This window comes from Peromyscus leucopus, chromosome 12 (assembly GCF_004664715.2).
Source record: "Peromyscus leucopus breed LL Stock chromosome 12, UCI_PerLeu_2.1, whole genome shotgun sequence".
Lineage (NCBI taxonomy): Eukaryota > Metazoa > Chordata > Mammalia > Rodentia > Cricetidae > Peromyscus > Peromyscus leucopus.
Genome location: NC_051073.1, coordinates 21,182,156 through 21,204,620, shown reverse-complemented (window position 1 = coordinate 21,204,620; position 22,465 = coordinate 21,182,156). Strand labels below are relative to the sequence as shown.

The following is a 22,465-nucleotide window of genomic DNA, read 5'->3' as shown; positions in this document are numbered from 1 at the left end:
TAGTAGAACTGGAGTTAGGAGGATATCCAAATCATCTTTCACCTCCACTTTCTTCCTTTGTCCACTCACGTGATTGACATGTGGACTTCACCAGCACTCTGCTCCAGGAAGACTGTGGTAGCATTCCCAAGTGTGGGATCCCTCCATGACTCTGTTCCCTGAGAGGCTGTTTCTTTTCTAGGAAAGTGCATGTTTCTTGCCCTTTATTAGTTAGCCTTCTCATGCCCAAAAGCAGTTGAACATAAAGTTAACAGAGTTGAGCAGTCATTTTATTGCCATCCGTTAACAGTTGTTCTGGGAGGTTCCTCGGTGCTTTGGTGTGGGACCCTGAAATTCCTAGTTTTTCCTCTCAGGTAAACATCATAGAGCATATTCTAAAGCACACTGCTCTACCTCCTTGTATCTATAATCTTCCATCTTCCACTCTCCAGGTTATATCTGTGCTTGCCTTTTCCCTAAAATGGTCAGAGTTTTTTTCATTTCTATTTTATCTAAATCTTAAATTTCACTGGAAATCTATCCTTCTTTACTTCTCAGAAGTTCTTAGTTCTTTCTGGTTGTGATGTTAAGCTGATTTGAGCCACTTTGCTGTGCCCATCTTGAGGAACATTCTCTGCTGTGCCTGTAAAGCCAGAGTATGAGTAAATGGATAGAGGGATCCTGTTTCTCCAATGGTGGGAAGCAACCCATTCCCTCCAAGTTCTCCATCCATTATCTTTGTGCCAGAGGCCCTATGCAACTAGGGAAGCACTGACTGAAGCTTTCTCCTCATGCCTTACCTGCCCTAGAACCTTGTGTTCTTTGCATTATGACCCCCCTCTCACTCCCACAGTTATTCTTAGTGTTTTGGTCAGTGAAGAATCTTTTGTCTTTGACAGTGGTAATAGACTCATTTTCTTCTACTTGCCCACAAGTGACAGGTGTGTCTCTTCTAGTAGAACTTTCCATTGCTTCTTGACTCCTCTTCAGTTGTGTGTCCCCTGTTTCTGTTGATGTAACCACGTTATTGATGTAAAATATTGATGTGCATTTCCGGGGTTCATCAACTCTGATTGGGAGTGGAGAGCATCTGGGAGGGTGCAAAGAAGAGCACAGCAGACAGTCCTGAAATGTTCCTGCTGACGCCGTAGGGAAAGCCGTGCTATCCTTCAATGCAGAGCATGCCAGAATTCACACAGGCGCTCTGAAAATAAACAGTGAGAGTTCAGAACCAGACACACCTAGTTGCTTCTGCAAAGTTATCAACTCAAAAGGCATCAGATAGGTTGTTACTCTTTCCAGGAGTTAATTTGTGTGATCAGAAAGGAGAGAGGCCTAGAATGTTGATTTTCTACATAGAAATGTTGATTTCTATTAGTAATTACATCTAAAGAATTAGAATTTTCACTTTTGGGATGTTTTCCATATGTCAAATCAGTCTCTAGAATTTTGGTTATCACAGTTTAGAGAAGTCCTTATTATGAAGATGCCCAGAGATTAAGTCTTTGTGCTATGTAAACACTGTGATTTGATAGTCAAATACAATTTAACTGCTGGGGCTATATAATAGTATTGGTGACACCAACCCCCAAACAAGTGACTTAACAATGAATGCCCACAAGTCTCCAGTGTGTATAAGTAAGGGTCTCTGTTCTCCGTATGCCCAGGGCTGCAGGCCAGCAGGAACCTCTGCTAGGCATAAACTTCAGTAACCACACAGTATGAACCTGGCAGTGAAACTGAACAAGTTCAATAACTGACCTTATTGTAGAATGAGTGGGAACACTTTATACCCTTAGGATGGCTGCTGTCAGAGTAATACCAAGTAATGTGAAGTCAGGAACTCCTTTGTGCAATGGTGATATATGAAATAGTATAACAGCCACAGAACATACATAGTGTGGTAGTTCTTCAAAAGATTAAAAATAGAGTTACCGTATTGTCTGCATCTTAACTTGTGGGCATGTGTACTAGTGCATTGAAAACATGGTCTGAAGCAGTCATTGTATACCCAGTGGCCAAATGCCCATTGATAATGAGTGAATAAAACAATAGTGTATTATTCAGCTTCCAATAAAAAGGAGTTCTGATATTTCATAAAACATGGATGGATTGGACCTTGAAGACACATTAATTGAAATTAAATTAATCATGGAAAAGACAAACAGTAGGCCCTTTACCTATGAGACATCAACTTGTCAAACTCAAAGAAAGAGAAGTACTACTTGCCAGGTGGGATTACTGTAAGGCCCTGGTGAGCCTTAATGGGTCTAAGGATCCTGTGATGACCTGTGTAACACACTGAGCAAGAGACTGGTGTTTGTCTCTCACTTTGAAAATAGAACTTCACAAGTTGGTTTTATTAATTTAAACACAAAAGTCATAAAAAATTCCTTTGTACAGTTGTGGACACAGCAAAGTTTGTATAGGCCAGGTTAGAGAGTGTCTTTTAGAGGTGCAGAGTGTAAGTCCTAAAGAAGACAATGTAAAAACTGCCGGGTTTCCTTGCTTTCTTCAGACAAAAAGGCCGAATCTCCTGCTGAGCAGCTTGACTGTCTGAGCTATAACCTGAGGGAAGGATGCCTGGAGGGTGGAGCCTGTGCCTGGAGGGTGGAGCCTGTGCTTGAGAACCGGGTGTCCGGTCCCTTCACGGGGGCCCTTTCCTATGTGAATGTGGGAAATGACTTCAAGGAATCTATTTGGATTAAACATTCCTTTCCCTTCCCAAGAAGGCCAGTACTATACAGGCTTAAAGTATGGGTTGGAAATGTATAGAGCCGATAAGGAGAGCCAGCACCTCCTGAGCATGACGAGCTTCTCTTCGGAGCTGGCCCCAAGCAGTAACTCATTCAGCCCTCGTATGTATCCATCCTGCCAGCTCAATTCCTCTAATTATCCTTAGCTGACAGGTGAAGAGATTGAAGAATAAATTCAAGTACCTTGCCCAAGGTGACACAATAAATAAGGGGCTGTGTGCGTGATAGCCATGCGAATGTTACCTTTGAACGGTTCTTTCCGTCTTTTCTCAATTATTTATAGATCTGAAAGTTATAAGCATATTTCTATCTTTTAAACATGCTTTAGGGATGAAGAGAAGCCAAAGAACCCTATGGTGGAGTTGTTCTACGGAAGATTCCTAGCTGTGGGAGTGCTTGAAGGTAGAGTTGCCTGTTCACTTTATTACAAGTCAAGATGCTATCTGTCCATTGGCTCTTTGGGCTTGACTGTGTTTGTTGGTAATCTCTATTTGTACCTCATCTACTCCTCCAGTAGCTCTTGCTGCCTCCTTCCTGCTAATCCTTTGCACAGAGGGCCCAGACCTGACTGAAATGTATGTTCACATTGCACTTCTTCGTATATTCCTTTCAGTGAATGGGTCTTTGTGATCCTGAGGACTTCAGACTGTGAGTTAAAGAGAGCTGATGTGATCCCCCCAAAATTATGATTTTCTAGCATGTCACTTTCTGGATTTTAAGATTAGAGATGTTCAACCCAGGATAGGGAATTAACTCAGTGGTAGAGTGCAGGTGTCCTGGTTTCTAGCCTGAGCCCCTGGAGGAAGAGAGAGGGAGGAAGAGGGACATGGGAAAGGAGGGGCTATAACTAAACCAATCAACTGCAGATATTCTGTAATTGGAAAACCCCACAAATCTGGAAACACTTAGGGCCTCAGGCAGGTCAGATACAGAACTTCCAACCTGTGCTGGAGTTGAATAACCATCTCAGTGTAGTGGTCCCTTTTTAAAATTTGAATTTAGCGAGTTGGTGCAGCGTGTTTCAGAGTGATTGTAATATCCTTACACATTTTCAAGAAATGAAAGTATCCTGCTTTTAAATATTGGTGGAGAGTGATTCTGCTCATTGTAGCCTGCATATTTCTTTAAAAACTAGGCTTCTTAAATTTGCTTGAGATTTTTCTTAAAAAAAGCATGGAGTTAGGCTCATTAAATGTAAGTTTTCCTAATATTTGAAATATTTGATTTTCAAGCTATATACTTTTTACATTGTTCAAAGTATAATGTTTATGAAATTGTCTTTCTGTAATGGCCTAAATAAGGCAGATACAAACTGCATATTAGGCATATAAAAGGTTACAATGGGGTAAGTGCACTTTTTCTTCAAATGCTAAATAAACATTAGGAGTGAATTATGCAGTCCATGACATCAGGTTTTTTTTTTTTTTTCCATTCTGGTTTATCTGAAGTGGGATGGTGTAATTCAGGAAGTAGGTCTACTCAGGCTGGGAGTGGGCACTGCAGTACCCCTCAGAGCACTCACATGTGAGGTGCGAGCCTTCATCGTGGCTGTTACTTCATCTTGGCACTTAGTATTAGGAAGTTACTTCATAGATACTGTGCTAATTGATGTGGTTTAAATACATTCCTACTTGGACTGTGTTTGTTACAGTGAAAATCATTTATTTCAGATCACTTTCCTACCGTTTTCACTTCTCACCCTCATCCTCTATTTGATGCCCATGGTTCCTTGGTGTTGCTTTCTTAATGTGTTTTCCTGCAAAGCATCCTCAGCATTCGGAGCTTCTGTTCCCGTGACCTAGCTTTGCTCCTCTCAGGCCTTTCCTGTTTACACTTCCTTTTCCTCCTGGTGTTCACAATCACTCTTACAAATACCAAGTCTGCCTTTCCCCCATTCTCCCTGGCACCAGCGCCCTGACTCTCCTGACTCTTTGTTCATCTCTTCACCTCCTCTCCATGCACTGAGTACCTGAGTGTCGCTGGGTAAAACTTCCACAGCAGGAGAGTTGTAATGGATCGTGAATTTTCAGTGATAGCTGGGGTAAAGGGAGGACCCCAGAAGTGAACTTCATGCACCCGCACTTTAACCTCTTCTGGAAAACTACACTGGCCTCCCTCCATTTTCCTTTGGGGGTGTTTTCGTTTCCCTACTCATTTCAAGCCTAGAAAACTTTTTTTTTTTTTTTTTGGTCTCCTCATTATCTGAGAAACAGCTTTCCAATTTTCATAGAATTATTTTGAAGCCTGTGAAATCTACCCAACACTCTGAATTTAATTCCAACATCTTAATTTTTTTAGAAGAAAATCTTTCCCTCTGTGTATGAACTTCGGACTTCATTAGCTCTATCCACTTACACATCTACCATATTCTTTTCATTATAAGAATATGGAAGGGCCATTCTTCTATGCTCATAGATTCTGGGTCTCTTGCTCTTATTTCTACTTACTCCATTCACTCCCCTTTCTGAGTCTTTAATTTCTCTCTCTGCCTTGTACTTCACCAGAGTATTTCCCTGTGTTCTACTCCTTCACATCACAAAGATTAAAAAGAAAACATATCATGTTCTTTTTGGAATACCTAGGCATCCGTTCCTACTCATAGTTAAGTTCCTTCTAGTGAGGGTGCACGTTCACTTGCCTGCTCTTCCTTATTTCAACATACCCTGCTTTAGTTGCTGGTGCCACAACTCTGAAAAAGGTAGATCTTGTGAGGCTATTGATTTCCTGTCTGTCAGCAAATCCACCGAATCCAGTTCAGTTCTTATACTGAACTCTTGTAATCTATTAAGGCATCAGGCATTAACTCTTCCTTCTCTTCTCTTAATCTTGCCTTTTCCTTAAAAACAAACTTCTCTAGCCTCTGGGACACTACTTTCACTTGTTATTTTTTCTGCCTCTGTGGGTACTTAGAAAATGGTGTGTGTGTGTGTGTGTGTGTGTGTGTGTGTGTGTGTTTCTATTGTATATGAAGGTAGGTTCCTCAGGACTTAGTATAGGCTCCCTTCCTCTTCTACAGTTCCCGAAGCCATCGAGGCTATAGTTTTCACCACTGTGATTTTCCACTATCTAGTCAGCAAGGGGTTCAGAACTTTGCATATCTAGCTCGTGAAATGGAAATCTCCTGGCCACTCTGAACCAGTGATTTCTACTGCTCCAGAAGAGAGAGAGAAAGCTGTCCTGTACTTTGTGTTCAGTTCCTAGAAACCATCCATTGTCCATCCATGTGAGGGCTATGGGAATCTCTAAGCCTCATCTTCCTGTTGTTCTGTCTGTGTTCTGTCTAAATGCCAGCCAGCTGAGCCCTATTCACACTCCATCTTGCATATTAGTGTAAGTGTATGTGTGTTTCCGCTGAAGCAAGTCACGGGTCTTCTGATTTCTAGTTCACAGATTTGACTGATCTGTGTTTCTATTTTACTAAGACAATGAAAGAAAATCCTAAGCAGGACTGGAAGACATTATAAATCTTTACCCCCACCTAACTACATTATATCTGTTTCTCAAAGATGTTCTTATCTTCCTTTGGTTGCTTAAACATGCCATGTTTTGGAGTTTTAGTTTCATAATTATGCTGTTCCTTGGTCAAGAATATTCTACCATCCAAGGATCTGGCCCAGTTAACTTGTACTCAGTGTTTAAGTTCAAGTACATTGCTTTGCTGTGGGAATATTCATTGTCCTGCTATCTATCCCTAACACTAGCTTAGCTCTTTTATACTCTGTTATTGTAGTTTTAGTCAATATTTGTTTATAGCAATCATTGGTTGTTATAGCAACTAAATCATTGGCTGGCTTATGACAAGAAATGGCTGTCTGTGATGTCTTCCAATAAAGCTAAATTACTGTCACACACGCATACGTGTGTATACACACACATCCAGTGCTAGCACAATGTCCTATCTTAAGAGCTCATATACATGTGAGTTAAAATTACAACCTGTGACTTGTGTACGTGTTTAAACCAGTGGGAAAGCTCTACTAACCCATTGTCACACGTGCATGTATATAGTTATATATAAAATATATATGAGTGTGTGTGTGTGTGTGTGTGTGTGTGTGTGTGTGTGTGTGTGTGTAGGAAAGCTCTACTCAACCATAGTCCCTGGAGCACAGTCATTGATGCTCTTTTAAGTTCAGGAAAGAATCCATATGTATACTTACTTTTAATAGCTGAAAGGCCAAATTAAGGAACATTAATTAACTTCTCCAACCATCCTATAGGAAAAAAATTTGAAAACACTGAAATGTTTGGTCAGTATCCACTTCAGGTCAACGGGTTCAAAGACCTGCATGAGTGCCTGGAAGCTGCAATGATTGAAGGAGAGATTGAGTCCTTACATTCAGATAATTCAGGAAAATCAGGCCAAGAGGTGAGTTCAGCCTTTGCATTGTCCTCTGCCTTCCTATTCTCTTTTAAATGGTTCAATGCAAATTTAAGGTTCTAATTACACAGCTGCTAGTGATGGAGAAAATACTCAAAAGTATGTCTGCATTTAATTGTGATAATTTAGATGTATTTGTAAAACTTGTACAGAATGTATGATATGTAATCTATGTTAGATTCTCATCTAAAATTTTTCTCTCTCTCTCCGTCTTTTTCTTTGTCATCACCGTTTAGTATTTTGATGCTTTTCCATGAAGGTAGTGGTCATCAGCAACATGAAGTTATGGTCAGTTTTTACATAGGCACATATTAATTCATGAACACATATTGCTATAATTCGTCAGGTTCTGTAGAGCAAACCACATTCCTACAGAGCAGACATCCCTGTTCTTATGAGATTGCTATTTGATTGCATAAGGTAAAATGGAAGATTCTGCCTTTTTCATGAAAGAGCTAATTGAAAAACACCCAAAGACATGTTTATCTACATTGCTGTTTTAATTTCTAAATCCACCAATTTCTCTCTCTAGTACTATCCATGTATCCACCCATCTATGTTCATCTATTGGAGAAGGTGTACAATCTGTTGTAGAAAACAGTACAAATCATTGTCTTCCTAATCAGTCACTGTGAAGCAATTGTTGATTGATATCTGGCCATAAATTCCATGTATGAAGATATAGTGAGCTTCATCTGTATTATTTCCTGTTGCATTTTTAGTGGATAGAATAGCGACTGTGAATCTAATAACATAATTCATATAAAATGCCTCAGACTTTTAACAAAACAATTTGTAGTTAACAAACAGCTGCGTAAGAAGTGCAAAATGATGCTGGGCTATTGGTGCATGCTTTTAATCCCAGCACTAGAAAGGCTGAGGCAGGAAGATCATGAGTTCAAGGCTAGCCTGGGCTCTTTATAGGATTTTAAGACAGCCTAGCTTGTGAGACCCTTTGCCCACTTCTCCTTCCCATACTCAAACCCAAAAAAGAAGCATTATATGATAATGTTCATTTATATTAATAAGAACTGGGTTTATAAGCCCCGCAACAAGCTACTATTAAAGGAAATGCCAGCACCTACTTTACAGTGTGTCAGAGCCTCCAATGCCATAAAAAATGGCACCACACACTTCTCAGTAAGTGTGCATGAATTTAAATCTGAACCCTAACACAGGAATAAACATTTCAGGCTTAGCAAAATGAACTGAACCTGAATCTTGGTGTTGCTACTTAAAAATATTTGTTCTATCATTTTACATCTCCGTATTGGTTTGTAAGTATAAATATTCACCAACTTAAACAAATAGTAGGCTTTTATAAATCTTGAAGTTTACATGAAAACAGATTTTTTGAAGTTTTGTTGAATCTCATGTGTGTATGTGTGGGTGACTTCAGAGCAACAAGAAACTTAACACATTAAACTAAACACTAGTTTGTATTTGACTAGTATAATTTGCTAATAACAAATCTTTTTCATAAATTAGTATAATGTATAGTTGTAAAATTCAAGGTAAAAAGAGGAAGAAAAAAGAAAAATATGAAAAAAATAGGCAGATAATATTTTCCCAATTTCATGATGAGAACAGTGGGCATTTATGTTAGATGAGTATTTTTTCCCTTTGAGTCAAGTTATGGGATTTGACAAGTTCATTGCTGTCGGTAAGTATCACTCAGCATAAGACTGGAGAAGGCAGAGCTCTTGAGTCTTCATGGAAACAAGTGCCCTTTTCTTATGGCTGGGATTTCTAGTGTCAACAGTTGTGGAAGAAGAGCAGTGTGTAGAGAAGGGTTCCCTCTGTCCTCTTATGTGTGAGACCCACTGTGGGGATGTCCAGCGGCTGGGGAAACGTTCAAAAGGAGGGTTCGCTGTAAGGCAAGCCTTGTCCTCCCTTGTCCCTGGTGTCGGATGGTGATGTCAGCATGTGTTGTATCAGCATCCTTCAAGTGCAGTGGAGAAGACAGACAGTGACTCTCAGTGTTGTTTTCTTTCAGCATTGGTTTACAGAGCTGCCGCCTGTCTTAACGTTTGAACTGTCAAGATTTGAATTTAACCAGGCATTGGGGAGACCGGAAAAAATTCACAACAAATTAGAATTTCCCCAGGTTTTATATCTGGACAGGTATGGTTTATAGAACATGTTATAGTTTTGCAGCTGTTCAGTGCATGAGGGAGGGGAGCTGTGTAGAGAATATGTTATTCCTTTCAATCAAAGCTCTACTGATTCATGGTAACTTACTATTTGTCAAGGGACTATGCTCATTTTCTCTTATGAATATATGGTTACACATGCATATTAGGATTTTAAATAGGTTTGTGTTTTACATATGATCTTATAAATTTTCAGTTGATCTTTTGTAGTGATAATTAGATTTAATACTCTGTTTCTGAAATATTTGGAAATACTAATGATCACTAATTTCTTTCCTTGATAGGTATATGCACAGAAACAGAGAAATAACAAGAATTAAACGTGAAGAGATCAAAAGACTTAAAGATTACCTCACAGTATTACAACAAAGATTAGAGAGGTATTGTAACTTTCATGAAGTTATGATAGGAAAGCATGTGTTTGGTGACTATCTAGATTTTATTTTAAATATGCTTTGGAAAACTCATAGTGGTAGTCATAGATAACCATTCTGGATTTAAATTTGGATTAAATGTTTTAGAAACTAGATTGCATCTCTAATAGGCTTTAGATGATTCTTTTGGAACTTGAAATTAAATATGTGATACTCAGCTTTTCCTCTGGTGCTGTAAGGGGAACCGAGGGATTCTAGCACAGAGCACAAGATTTGTGTTGTATGGAATGGCAGCTGAATGAGAAGATTCAAGCTCTAGCCTCATTGGCCTCCCAAGCTTCATAGAGCAAACTCACTCAGGAATAAGATCGCCATGAGGGGAGCTCAGGCAGCTCATAGGAGTGGAACCGGAGACAGTGCTACCAAGTACCCTAAGGCAGGGGCTGTGTGTGCAGATGTTCTCACATCCACAGGACTGCATTGCTTCTTAGGAAACCCCATAAAATGTAGAATGTGGGTGTTGTGCACCCAGATGAGTCTACTGGCTCAAATGCGCTTGGAGTAAGTCCACTTGGTGACCTACTGCTTTTTCTGAGTTCCTCTCATTTGCTTTTAATCTTCACATTAATAACATAAAATGTTGAGTGTGAATATATCCTATTTCCAGTGGGTTTTATTCTTAAAGGTTCTAGTACATGTGAAAAGTGCTCACAAGGTAAACAATGGTAAAAGTAACTACCTTGATGCTGAGGCCAGTGTAGGATTCAGGGAAGAGAACATTCGCAGATGGTCCATCAGTTTGTCTTCCCACAGATCCACAGTTTAGAACAGCATCTTCCCACTGATCCACGGATTAGAACAGTATCTTCCCACTGATCCACAGTTTAGAACATCGTCTTAGGTGCATCCATACTCACGGCTTTCCGTCTTGATCAGCTTTGCTGTCCTTCCTTTAAGAACGTTTAGTGCATTTCTTTAATGTATATTCAGTTTCATCTTCTTCCTTAGAAAGCATGCGTTTCATTTCTGATTTATTGTCTTGTTTCATTTTATAAGTCCTACTTCAAAAACCAAATATGCTGACAATATAGATAAAACACTGATATATTTTATTAACAGATATTTAAGCTATGGTTCCGGTCCCAAAAGATTCCCCTTGGTAGATGTTCTACAGTATGCATTGGAATTTGCCTCTAGTAAACCTGTTTGCACCTCTCCTGTTGATGATATTGATGCTAGTTCCTCAACTAGTGGCTCCATACCATCACAGTCTTTACCAAGGTAATGTTTTCTAATACAACATGCTACTGTGACCTGCATCCTGCAATGCATTCAAGCAGGGCTTTATAAAATGTACTTATTGTGATTAACTTCAACAAACCTTCTAAAAGGGTAGATTCACTTAGAAGATTATTCTTTATTATTTCAGTAGTTCAGTGGTTATCGATTGAAATTCATAAACTTTTTCCTGTTGAAAATTATACTTTGCAATGTTTCAGTCTGTAGTTTTTGAACCTTTTATGATATGTGAAACAGTTCTATTAGAGTAGAATTTGTTTCTGTTAATGTAAGTTGGTATTAGCAAGAGATCTTTAATTAGAGCATGCATTAGATTTCCCATTTAAAAACAGAAAGATAAATCTTACTTTACAGTCACAATTTCATCTTTATGAGGCTTTAGTCCTCAGGTACTAAATGTTTCATCAGGATATTAGATCTGTGTCTTAAGATCGTTTCCTCTAGAAATTATGAGAGGCTCTGATGCTATCTATGTATTAGGCCTAGTCTGCTCCAGAGTTTCAGTTTGGAAGTTTAATCAGTAGTGTATTCTTTGAAAATACAGCACAACAGAACAGCAGGGAGCCCCTGCTTCAGAACTGCCCAGCTCATCACCTGCATCAGGTGCTGCCCTGTCCTTGAGGACAGTGATACACAAACCCTTCACTCAGTCTCGGATACCTCCAGATTTGCCCATGCATCCGGCACCAAGACACATAACAGAAGAGGAACTGTCTGTGCTGGAGAGCTGTTTACATCGCTGGAGGACAGAAATAGAAAATGACACACGAGGTAAGAGCTTCCCATAGTGGGCTCCTCTCACTTCAGATGACGTCGGACACTGATAGGAAAAGCACTTCTGGATTTCATACTTAAACACTAGTATTTTTTGTTTCAATCTTTCCTGAGAAGATTTTATGTGAGAGAAACTGATCTGGCTCTCCAGTTTATGCTGTGAGTGTCAGATTCACAGGGACCAAAGGGTTTCCTCAGATTACTTAGCTGATTAATGATATAACAGATGGTCTGATTTGCAGTCTAGTGTTCTAAATTTATATCAAACTGGCATTCACAGCTACTCCATTGGTGAAATGTCACAGAGCCTCAGAATTTGTACTGAAGTTTTCTACTTTCTGATTTTCGCATAATGGAAAGGGGATAACTTTCTTTAGGTGTAAGAATTTAAAAAGCAAATTTTCATTTTTGTTTGCTTTTTTCTAAATTGTACTTGAGATTGAACCTGGAGGTTTATTCATGCTAGAGATGCTGAGCCTTAGAATTTTAATTTTTAAATCTGGTCTAACAGATTTGCAGAAATGATCCATGATCCCAGTGCCAATAAGTATGATTTTCAGGGCATATGCAGCCAAATAAGAAAAATAAGGGTTTTATGTGTGGGAGTGTTTGTGCATGAACACATACTTACTGTACTGCTGAGTTACCTGTCTTTCTTAAAAGAAACTTTGAACTCATCTCTTTATTTTTTGGTTAAAATATACTCTTTATTTTAACAAAATAATATTTCATGGTGGACTATAGTATAGTTTTTTTTCCTTGTCAAAATATGCCCTACTAACTCTAAAGTATTATTTTATATTAAAAGGATAAAATTACATTAAACAGTCATAATTGTCTTATAGTCAAACTGACTCTTATGGATAAGTAAATAGTCACAGTTTAATAGAGCAAATAATTGTACTGTTAGCGTTAGTAACTAGAGGGTTTGTCTTAATATTGTAATATCATATAAAATAATTTTAATATTAGAATTTGCTAAAATTAATTAAACATCGTGTTTATTGAATACTGTAGTAAGTGTTGTATAATTTCCTTCTGGACATGGCAGATGGTGGACACTAATAAACTTTTGACAGAAAGGTACTGCATCAAGGGACAAAAGGAATGAAAGTTTCTGAAATATTATTCAGTGACAGTACACATGGAGATTAATGACCACAGGCACGAGAGAGAAATCATTGGCCCCTTTAGTTCACAGTAGCATAAATAACTAAATAAACATTTGAAAAGTCAAATTGGTGTTCCCTACCTGGAAGAGGAAGAAAGGATGATGAGAAAGGATTCACTCTTTGTCATTTTAGATAGATGAGCTTGAGGACATTCATGTCATAAGATCTTGTGGATACCATGCTGTGGGTCAGGAAGGACTCATTTACTCCACATGTTTTCTGTCTTTAATTTCTATTGCTACAACATACTAACTTTGATTTTTAAATTGCTGTGTAGTATCCCAACAACATACAGGAACAATGTATTTAATATCCATGTGTTAACTACATACAGTGTTGGCCTACTATATATACATATATATATATATATATATATATATATATATATATATATATACATACATAAAACATACATATACACATAATAGTCTTCAATAAATAGAGTATTTTTTTAAGATAACATTTTTCAGCTAAGGTACAGTGTAGGTTTTAAAATTATGACTCTGTTTTAAAATAGTTCTGTTTGAGAGGGTACTCTCAGGATATTCCCAAACCCTGGGGGTATTTTACTCTGCAGTAGTCTGGTAGGTCATAAATGTCATTTCAGTTTCTTGATTACTTTACCTTAATTATGATTGCATTGAGTGTTCATATTTTTTAAAATGTCTTATTTATCTCATTTTTTTTCATTTTGGAAACATTTTGGACAGTTTATTATATACCAAAACTGAAATGCTGAAAAGTATTATATACATTGTTTATTCCCTGTAACAACTTGTGAAGTAGTTCATTTACCTATATTTTGTATTATGCATTTTTTCCAATTCTTATTTCTTAAAAGATGGTGTACTCTATTTGAGACATTAATCTTTTTGCCCACAGTGCATGCTATAGGTAGTATTTTCCCTGTTTGTCATTTGATCTTTATGCTGGTTTTTGTTTGGCTTTACTGGTTATTTTTCTCTCATTTTTCATTTCTTGTGTGTGAGTGTTTTGCTTCCATGTATTTTGGTGCATCACTTGTGGGCAGTGCCTCTGGAGACCAAAAGTGGGCATCAGATCCCCCTAGGATTTGTCATGGGGGTGCTGGGAATTGAACCCAGGTCTTCTGAAAGAGCAACCAGTGCTCTTAACCAACGAGTCATCTCTGCAGCCCTCTTTTTTTTTTTTATTTTTGTAACATTGATTAAAGTTTTAGATGTTTGGAGGGGGTTGATTTTATGTTTTTCCTTTATGGTTTCTTGATTTTCTATCAGGCTAGAGTAGGTCTTCCCAGAGTGTGAAGTTACTAATATCTTCTAGTAGTCTTTTCTGACTCCTTTTTGGTTCTCATCAACCAATTAGTACTATATTGTGATTGTATGATATTTTAATGTATTGATATAGTTACTTCTGTTATCCCGATTTTGAAATTAGGAGACATGTAGCTGAGGACACCCAGTCTTTAAAGAGTTTTATGGGATTCTTTTCTGCAGTTCTTAACTACACTCTATTTCCTTTGGTTATTTTACTGTTGCAGTCACTTATGTGTTCACAAACACATGGTGGATTTTTTTTCTAAAAAGTCTCCAGTGCTATGTATGGGGTGGTGAGTGGTAATGTTCTTTGAAGGCTTTCTGGTGGTTTGAGTGTGGTTTGATTGCCTGGTCTCTGCATACTTCCTAGATGAGTTCTATTTTTGTATTTTTAACTGTATCTCTGTGCTGAATAGCATCTCACTTCACACAGACTCCAATGGTAACATCTTAAAGAATAGTTTAGGAAACTTTTCTTCTTCTCTAGTGTAATTACGAGAGAACCTAGGTCCCTCTCTTCTTACTCTCAGTAGAAACCCACATGACATTTGTCATCCATTAAGTCACATCTTCTGTTTGTAGATCTACAGGAAAGCATTTCCAGAATCCATCGAACCATTGAACTTATGTACTCTGACAAATCCATGATCCAAGTAAGTGAATGCTGAACTACCGTCATTGTTAGAACTGTTGACATACATTAACTCATCTTTATATTGCTTTTAAATTATGTGTTTGTTTGTGTGTATTTTGGTGCCTTTGGAGGCCAAAGGTGTTGAATAACTTTAGAGTTGGAGTTGTGAACCTCTGCACATGTGTGCTGAGAAAAAACTCAGGTCCTCTGGAGGAGCAACCAGTGCTTTTGACTGTTGGGCTATCCTTCCGTCCTCTCACCTCCATCTTGTTTATCTTATACTAATTCCCATTACATGTTTTGTCATACAACTGGGAGATATCTTATTATAATATGCAGTATATTTGGTATTATAGTATAAACTAATGGGAGAGAATTTTTGATAACATTTTTAACACATTTCCTTCATGCTGTACCTAGCTTACTTTACAAAAAAAAAAAAAATTTACAAACCATTTTCCAAACATCTTAATTAAAAAAATTGTCTCCATTGGGAGAAAGCATGACCATTTAAAGATACATAATTTTAGGAGAACTCTGAAGCTCAGTTAAACTTTAACTTCTAGCTAGGAGTTGTAGCACACACCTTTAAAGCCAGCACCCAGGATGTTGAGGCACATGGCTCTCTGTGGGTTCCAGGCCAAGGAGGGCTACATGGAAAGTTAGCCCCCCACTAGCACACACAGGCATATTTTCGGCTACTTACACGTTTTAGATATATTTTACTTCATTTAACTTCTGTAGATCCTGCTCCCAGATAATTTGCATGATTGTTTGTTCTGTTGTTTTCCTCAAAAACTTGAATACTATTTAGAAAACGTGCCCCACCCACCCAGTTTTCCTCAAATAGGCAGTTTTCAGATTTCCTTGGAATAGAGTATAAAAGACTGTACACTTGAAGTTCAACTTTGTTTTCCTTTCCATGTTAGGTCCCTTATCGGCTCCATGCTGTCCTAGTTCATGAAGGCCAGGCTAATGCCGGGCACTACTGGGCATACATTTTTGACCATCGTGAAAGCAGATGGATGAAATACAATGATATTGCCGTGACCAAGTCATCATGGGAAGAACTAGTAAGGGACTCCTTTGGTGGTTATAGAAATGCCAGTGCATACTGTTTAATGTACATAAATGACAAGGCACAATTCTTAATACAAGGTAAGATGCTGTATCATCACTGTTACTATTACTTAGAGATTACATGTTTATTTCTACATAGGAGTGTTTTACCTGCATGTATTAAAGGGCACTGTGTCAGAGCCTGGTGTCTGTGTGCCCACCAGAAGACAGAGTGGATCCCCTAGAACTGGAGTTACAGACGGTCGCTGTGAGCCACCATGTGGGTGCTGGGGACTGTACCCAGGTCCTCAGGAACAGCAAGTGCTTTTAACTGCTCAGCCCCAGAGTGACGGATATTTGAATAAAGAACTTGCTGTGACTGTTTGACTGTGTGATGAATTCACGCAGAGGATGGAGAATATGATAAGAAGTATTCCTTGGTGACAGATGTGAGAAGCTGGATTGAGGAAGTAATACAACCTTAAGCTAGTTAGACTTTGGTAATGGGATCCATGCAGTCATATTGTACTCAGAGCTAAATAGTAAATGGAAATCTGTTTTCCTCCATAGGTGAGAGCTCTTTGGTTACTGCATCAACACATTAGCTGACATTTGACCGTCCAGCCTAGCACAGAAGGCTTGTGTTTTCTGGCTTGGACATTTCCTCCAGTTTCACTCATCACTGCCCATTTTGAACTTTAGCTACTTTACTGACATTTGAACTTCACATCATCTCCTCTTGCAAAGTTTTTTGTAACTTTTCCAAACCATTTGTTCATGTGGTCTCAAGCAGATTTCTTCCATTGGACAGTTGTGTGTGTGGCTAGCCTTGCACACTGTAATCTGCTTGGCGCAGAGCCCAAGTCCCTGGGAGTCTTCTCATATCTGTTACTCTAATATGGGCTTTGCATAAAGAAAGCACCCAGTAAAGGCTCTGAAGAGATGCGGTCAACTTCCTGCTGTATCCCCTGCCCAGGCTGTCCGTTGCTAACTAGATAGAGTTTATATTTTATGTATAGTGTGAGTTGACTATTTAAGTAGTAGTTACACGTTGTTTCAGAACATCTTCCTGCATTGGTAAGCTTCGTAGGTTTACGTGCTTTTGTGTTAGAGTTAACTCTTTAACATGAAAAACAGTTTCTGTTCTCTGTAGATAGAGCCTAACAAAGTCATGGATTGCTTCTTACTTCTATAAAAAGGCTGCTTTCTGAATAATCGGAGATTGGATGATTTCTTATATCAGCAAAAATGATATTATGTCAGTGTTAGAGTCACAAAAGATCTTAATCCTATATTGTGTCTCATCGTCACTTTTGAGACTCTAGAAGTTTGTGTTACTGTCAAATCCCTTAGGTCATTTTCCAATAATCATGCCATTGTTTGAGCACTTTTTGACTTTTAAAGAAAATGCGGGTAATATTGTTTGCTATAACTACATGTAATAACTAATAGTCTACAGTTTATATTCCATTTGAAAATGCATTCTATTTTGAGCTTTGCATTTCCCCTTTAATCCTTAATTTTATAGTAGTTTTTGAAATATGATTTGCAGAGGAGTTTAATAAAGAGACTGGACAGGCCCTTGTTGGAATAGAAACGTTACCACCAGATTTGAGAGATTTCGTTGAGGAAGACAACCAGCGATTTGAGAAAGAACTACAAGAATGGGATACCCAGCTCGCCCAGAGAGCATTGCAAGAGAAGCTTCTAGCTGCTCAAAAGCTGAGGGAGGCGGAGTGTTCTGCAGCTACAGGTTTGTCCATTTGTATTGTATTTTATTATCAAATTATAACATTGATTACTATTGTGTTTTATTATAAGATATGCTCACGGATATGTTCAGTAGTTGGGCCATGTGCTCATTACCCAATTTTTTTTAAAAAGACAAAAATGTTGCCGGGCGGTGGTGGCGCACACCTTTAATCCCAGCACTCGGGAGGCAGAGGCAGGCGGATCTTTGTGAGTTCGAGGCCAGCCTGGTCTACAGATCGAGATCCAGGAAAGGCGCAAAGCTACACAGAGAAACCCTGTCTCGAAAAAAAAAAAAAAAAAAAAAAAAGACAAAAATGTTAGTCAAAACTAAGTATTTAAAACGATTTTCCAAGCTAAAAATGGTATATAGTCCATGAAAACTGGCACATGTATAAGAAATCAAAGCATGAAATGTAACTATGATCGCATATGAAGGAGCAATAGAATTTAGTGAAGGTCTGGCACTCGCTGTACCCACCGGTCAGAGCTTCCTTGCTCCTTGGCCCACAGCACTGCACATCATTACCCTTTTCAAGATAATCACTCAGATTCCTCTGCCTGCTTTGAGCCAGTGGCTGTCCTCTTGGCGGGAAGCAGGATAGCTGTGATTAGGAAAAATGTAAATGAACTTACTGGGGCTATTGAGAAAGAGTGCTCCAGAGACAGTACTAAAACACCCACATTTACTTCATAATACTGGGATAGCAATGTTAATTCGGGTTCTTTTCTTTTTTTAAATTGAGATTACAAAATAGGGTTGGGAACATAGCTCAGTAGCAGGGCAATAAGATCAATACCCAGTTTTTACAAAAGATAAAATAATTCCAGTAAGAACTTCCTATGATGACAGAGGTGATTCTCACTATAAGAAAAACTAGAATTGAGACTACTTAAAGCAGGAGAAGCAAGGAAGGAGAGAATTAAAAGACGTTAATTCCCACTGTACCTAACTATTTCCTGATTGGGACTGTATGTCCCTTGTCCCTATCAAGGACAGGGTAGAGACAGTCCTAGACCACTTACAACTAGACAGTGCATCTCTTTCTGTAAGATTTCTTATGGGTAGCTTAGGCTTTATACTTAGGACTTAACATAAATTTGCCAAGAAAGTGTCCTCCTGGGTTTTCCAGTTTCTTTTCACCACACAGCAAGAAGAATGGCCGACAGAACAGTGAGCTTAGCACACGAATGGCAAAGCAAAGAATCTGGCCAGACCCTGGTCTAACTATCAGGCCAAGAGCTTCTGAGTATTAAGCACCTCAGAGTAAGAATAACTTTTTGATGAACACAGTCAAATCTATTATAGTTCATGGGGCCAAGGTTTCCTTATATGTAGAAATCTGATTTTAAAAAAATTTATGGATAACATTAAATAACTTTGACTGAGTGTCATCCAGAACCACTATCTCTGGCTAGACTAAAACAACTGACATATATTTATATATTTCAGGTGTTTTAATTTCTCAGGAAATCAAGATAAACCTATAGTCTATTATATTACAATATATTAAATGTAATGCCTATAACCTTCTATAAATGAACTGTGGACCCAATATACACACTTGGGAGAGTTCTGCCTATCAATAAAGACGTTTTTCAAGATAAGCCAGCTGATTTGTGTCTTGAAACTTGTACCCAGGATTATTTTGGGAAGGAAATGTGTCCAGGCAGAAGAAATGGTTTATGGAAAACATTTTTAAGGATCAATAAAAGACTCATAAAAAAATCTTGATATAAATCACATTAATAAGCAAATTAAAAATTTAGTACAACCTAAGATGGGTTATAAAAAACTTGGCAGTGAAAATAGATTGGAGTGATCTTGAAAGGTTTCATAAAGTCTTTGGGATAGTCAAAGGATCTTAAAAAATGGCCAAAGTCATAAATACTGATAGCAATGTCACTGTTGTAGGAAAGTTCCCTACATGTGAGAGCTATGAAGAACAGGGTGAAGGAGCAAAAAGGGACTAGCAAACCAGTCCTAGAAAAGTAACCAAAGAACCAGTGATACACAAGGGAAAAAAGAGATTTATTACCTTGACGTCCTAGGAGCCATACTCACCACATGCACGCTGACAGAGATAAAGAGAATTCCTAGAGAGAGATCATTTTCTCCATTCTAAGAATGTAGTCAAGCACTCCCTAGACACAGCCTTGAGAGAGCAATGTTATGCTGGCTGTGAGCAAACAATTGGGGAACTCTTGAGTCTTTGTATTTCCGGGTCTCTAAACTCAGCTGTATGACATTGAGTTAAACTTCAAGTTACTCCATAACCGCAAGGGGCATTACTTTGTTGTATTTTAAGATTTGGCAGTCCATGGGATGCTGTCCATTCTCTAGTGGACGGAGCTCAAGGCCCATGCGCTATGGGCAGCATTAATTGGACATAGTGGGTTAAGAAAAGGGATGGCTTGGAAAAGATTTAAATACATTATATTCATGTCTTAAATTATCAGAGTAAATTTTAAAAAATTGCCATTGTCTTTTACTAAGGATGAAAACTAGCAAGCCAGTATTGAAATTTCCACAAAGAAAAATTAAATTTGGAAAGCATTCAAAGGACATATACTACATATGTTCATAGTGTTCATTAAACTAATGATGTAGATATAAAAAAGGATAGCACCTAGTCCCTGCTGTATGAGAACAGGACATTACCAGGGACATTTACTTTCTACCAGATCTTATTATTCTTCCGTTATTTTGAACCTGTAAGCCTGATTTTATAGAAAAGTCCAGCCAGAGAGGGTTTTTTCCTGTTACATTTACATAAATTTATGAAACCTTGTGATATATTTGCTAGGCACTTTGACAACATTTTCTACCTATAAATTAGTTTCTTGTTGTGCTTCACTTTGAATCCGACTATGCTACCCACGTCGTGAGGAATCAGATACTTTTGTGGACTAAGAATAGAATCAATGCAATAGTAATTCAGGAAATACTCTTCCCTGCTTTCGGATCCTGTGTTAGATAAAAGTCTATTGCCATGAGGAGTAAGATGTATGCCTCAGAATTATCAGGAGATTTGCAAAGAGCATACTCTAGAGCCTTCCTAAATTATTTTCAGTTGTGAAGAACTTTTGTCCAGGACTATAAGGAGTCCTCTTTCCTCTTCTTCTCAGTGCTGGAGTTACAGGTGTGAGCCCAAGTCCACGGTAACGTTATTTTAATTTAAATACATGCAGAATATTCCTTTACACTGTGTGAAGACATGGAAAGGAAACAGGAGGTGCAAGAAGAAAGAGAAGTAATGCCATGTGGCAGAATGTAGATTAACACTACAAAATGTATGCTCTGTTTCAGAGGAGTTTACGTGTCATAATTGAGTAAGGCTAATATTTCAGGACAGTTGTTTATCTCATTATTAATAGAGAAAATTTAGTGCTTATGCCATCTTCTTGTTTGTCTTCATAGTTTTCAACGTAAGTAATTTGTTTAATCTGTTATAGTATTTTAGAATCTTAAAGAGACCTGGCATGTCAGTCTCTTGGGTGTGCCCTAGGATTATGAATGAATAGTAGCGATAATGAAGGAAACTCTGTTCAAATACTCTAGCAATGGGATTTTCTCTTTCCTCCTTGCAAGCTTTTCTTAGTAATCAACGAAGGAGCCACTTACTGACATTTCAATAAAGATATTTAAATAAAAAAAATATTAGTGTCTTAGGGATTCTATTGATGTGAAGAGACACCATGACCACAGCAACTTCTATAAGGGAAAACATAATTAATTGGGTGGCTTTGTTTTTGTGTGTTTTTTTTTTTCTTTTATCTTTTTGGTTACTTTTTGTTGGTAAGTTCTTGCAATGCATTGAAGCTCACATTTGACAGCACAGACTTAACTTGGTTATTGTCTAACTTCTGAATTAGAAATAAGCTCTTGGTCTTCATATAGAGTCTTGTGGTCTATGGTAGATGCATAATTATTCCTTTCTCTTGAAGCACAAGCAGGCGGATCAGACTATTTAGATCAGCCATCAAGAAATGACTTCTCAAAGCACTGGAAAGAAGACACCATCCGAGTGATCGCCAAAGCATCACATGAGCATGAAGATAAAGGTCCTGAGACAGTTTTGCAGTCGGTAAGAACAGTTCGGGTGGCTTTGGAACACAGCATTCCCACAGTGTAGTGGAAAAGCACCTTGACTGGGAGTCAGGGGGTGCTCTGGCTGCGCCGTGACATGACCTGGGAGCATGGGCTGCCACTTCCTCAGCTTACATTTTCAATACAATTCTCTCCTAAGTTTCTATTTTCCTGTCAGAACAATAGGAAGACTCAGTGGTCACAGACACACTTGGCCATTTGACTTGGAATTTAAAGAGAAGTGTAAAGCTAAATTCCAGTTTTCATGTTCCCCTCTTTCCCGGTCTGTGATCTGCAAATCTTGGAATAATTAGAATTTAAGAGAGGTGTCATTGTTCCGTGGAAAGGGTTTAACGAGAAGTGAGAGTGTTATTATAAAACGAATATGATGTGCAGTTTGTGAGTGTCCTGGGCACAAATTGTCACTGTCATCTCAGAGTCGTGTAGTTTACAGTTTGTTTTATGGGAGCAAATTGAGCCCAGAAATATGGGGTTACGCCATCAGTGAGTATGAGTTTGGAAAACATGTGGCAATTTTGTACTGCAAAACCACAATGTCCTGTGGTCACCCCCACCCCAATTTTAGAAGTGAATATAACCAGCCCCGATGCAGGCTTTATGGGAGTTCCTTTAGGATGTGAAGATCGTCTTTGTAGAGAACTATAGCAAGTCAGGTACTTCAGAGGTCATGTCAGTCTCAGCAATAGCCTGCTAAATTAAGACCTCACTTAACCAAAATTCCCAATAATT

General features: G+C 38.3%; 1 protein-coding gene across 4 annotated transcripts in view; it reads left to right on the top strand.

Annotated features, from left to right (window-relative positions):
* Positions 1-22,465, top strand: part of Usp25 (ubiquitin specific peptidase 25) — a 107,335-nt gene that overhangs the window by 59,507 nt on the left and 25,363 nt on the right. For all 4 annotated transcript variants that reach the window (XM_028874781.2, XM_037209660.1, XM_028874782.2 and 1 more), the window contains 10 exons: positions 3,064-3,137; positions 6,956-7,104; positions 9,113-9,240; positions 9,554-9,649; positions 10,763-10,924; positions 11,487-11,713; positions 14,766-14,836; positions 15,747-15,975; positions 17,429-17,629; positions 21,574-21,713. In XM_028874781.2, the coding sequence (XP_028730614.1) occupies positions 3,064-3,137; positions 6,956-7,104; positions 9,113-9,240; positions 9,554-9,649; positions 10,763-10,924; positions 11,487-11,713; positions 14,766-14,836; positions 15,747-15,975; positions 17,429-17,629; positions 21,574-21,713 (1,477 nt within the window). The remainder of the gene's footprint in view (positions 1-3,063; positions 3,138-6,955; positions 7,105-9,112; positions 9,241-9,553; positions 9,650-10,762; positions 10,925-11,486; positions 11,714-14,765; positions 14,837-15,746; positions 15,976-17,428; positions 17,630-21,573; positions 21,714-22,465) is intronic.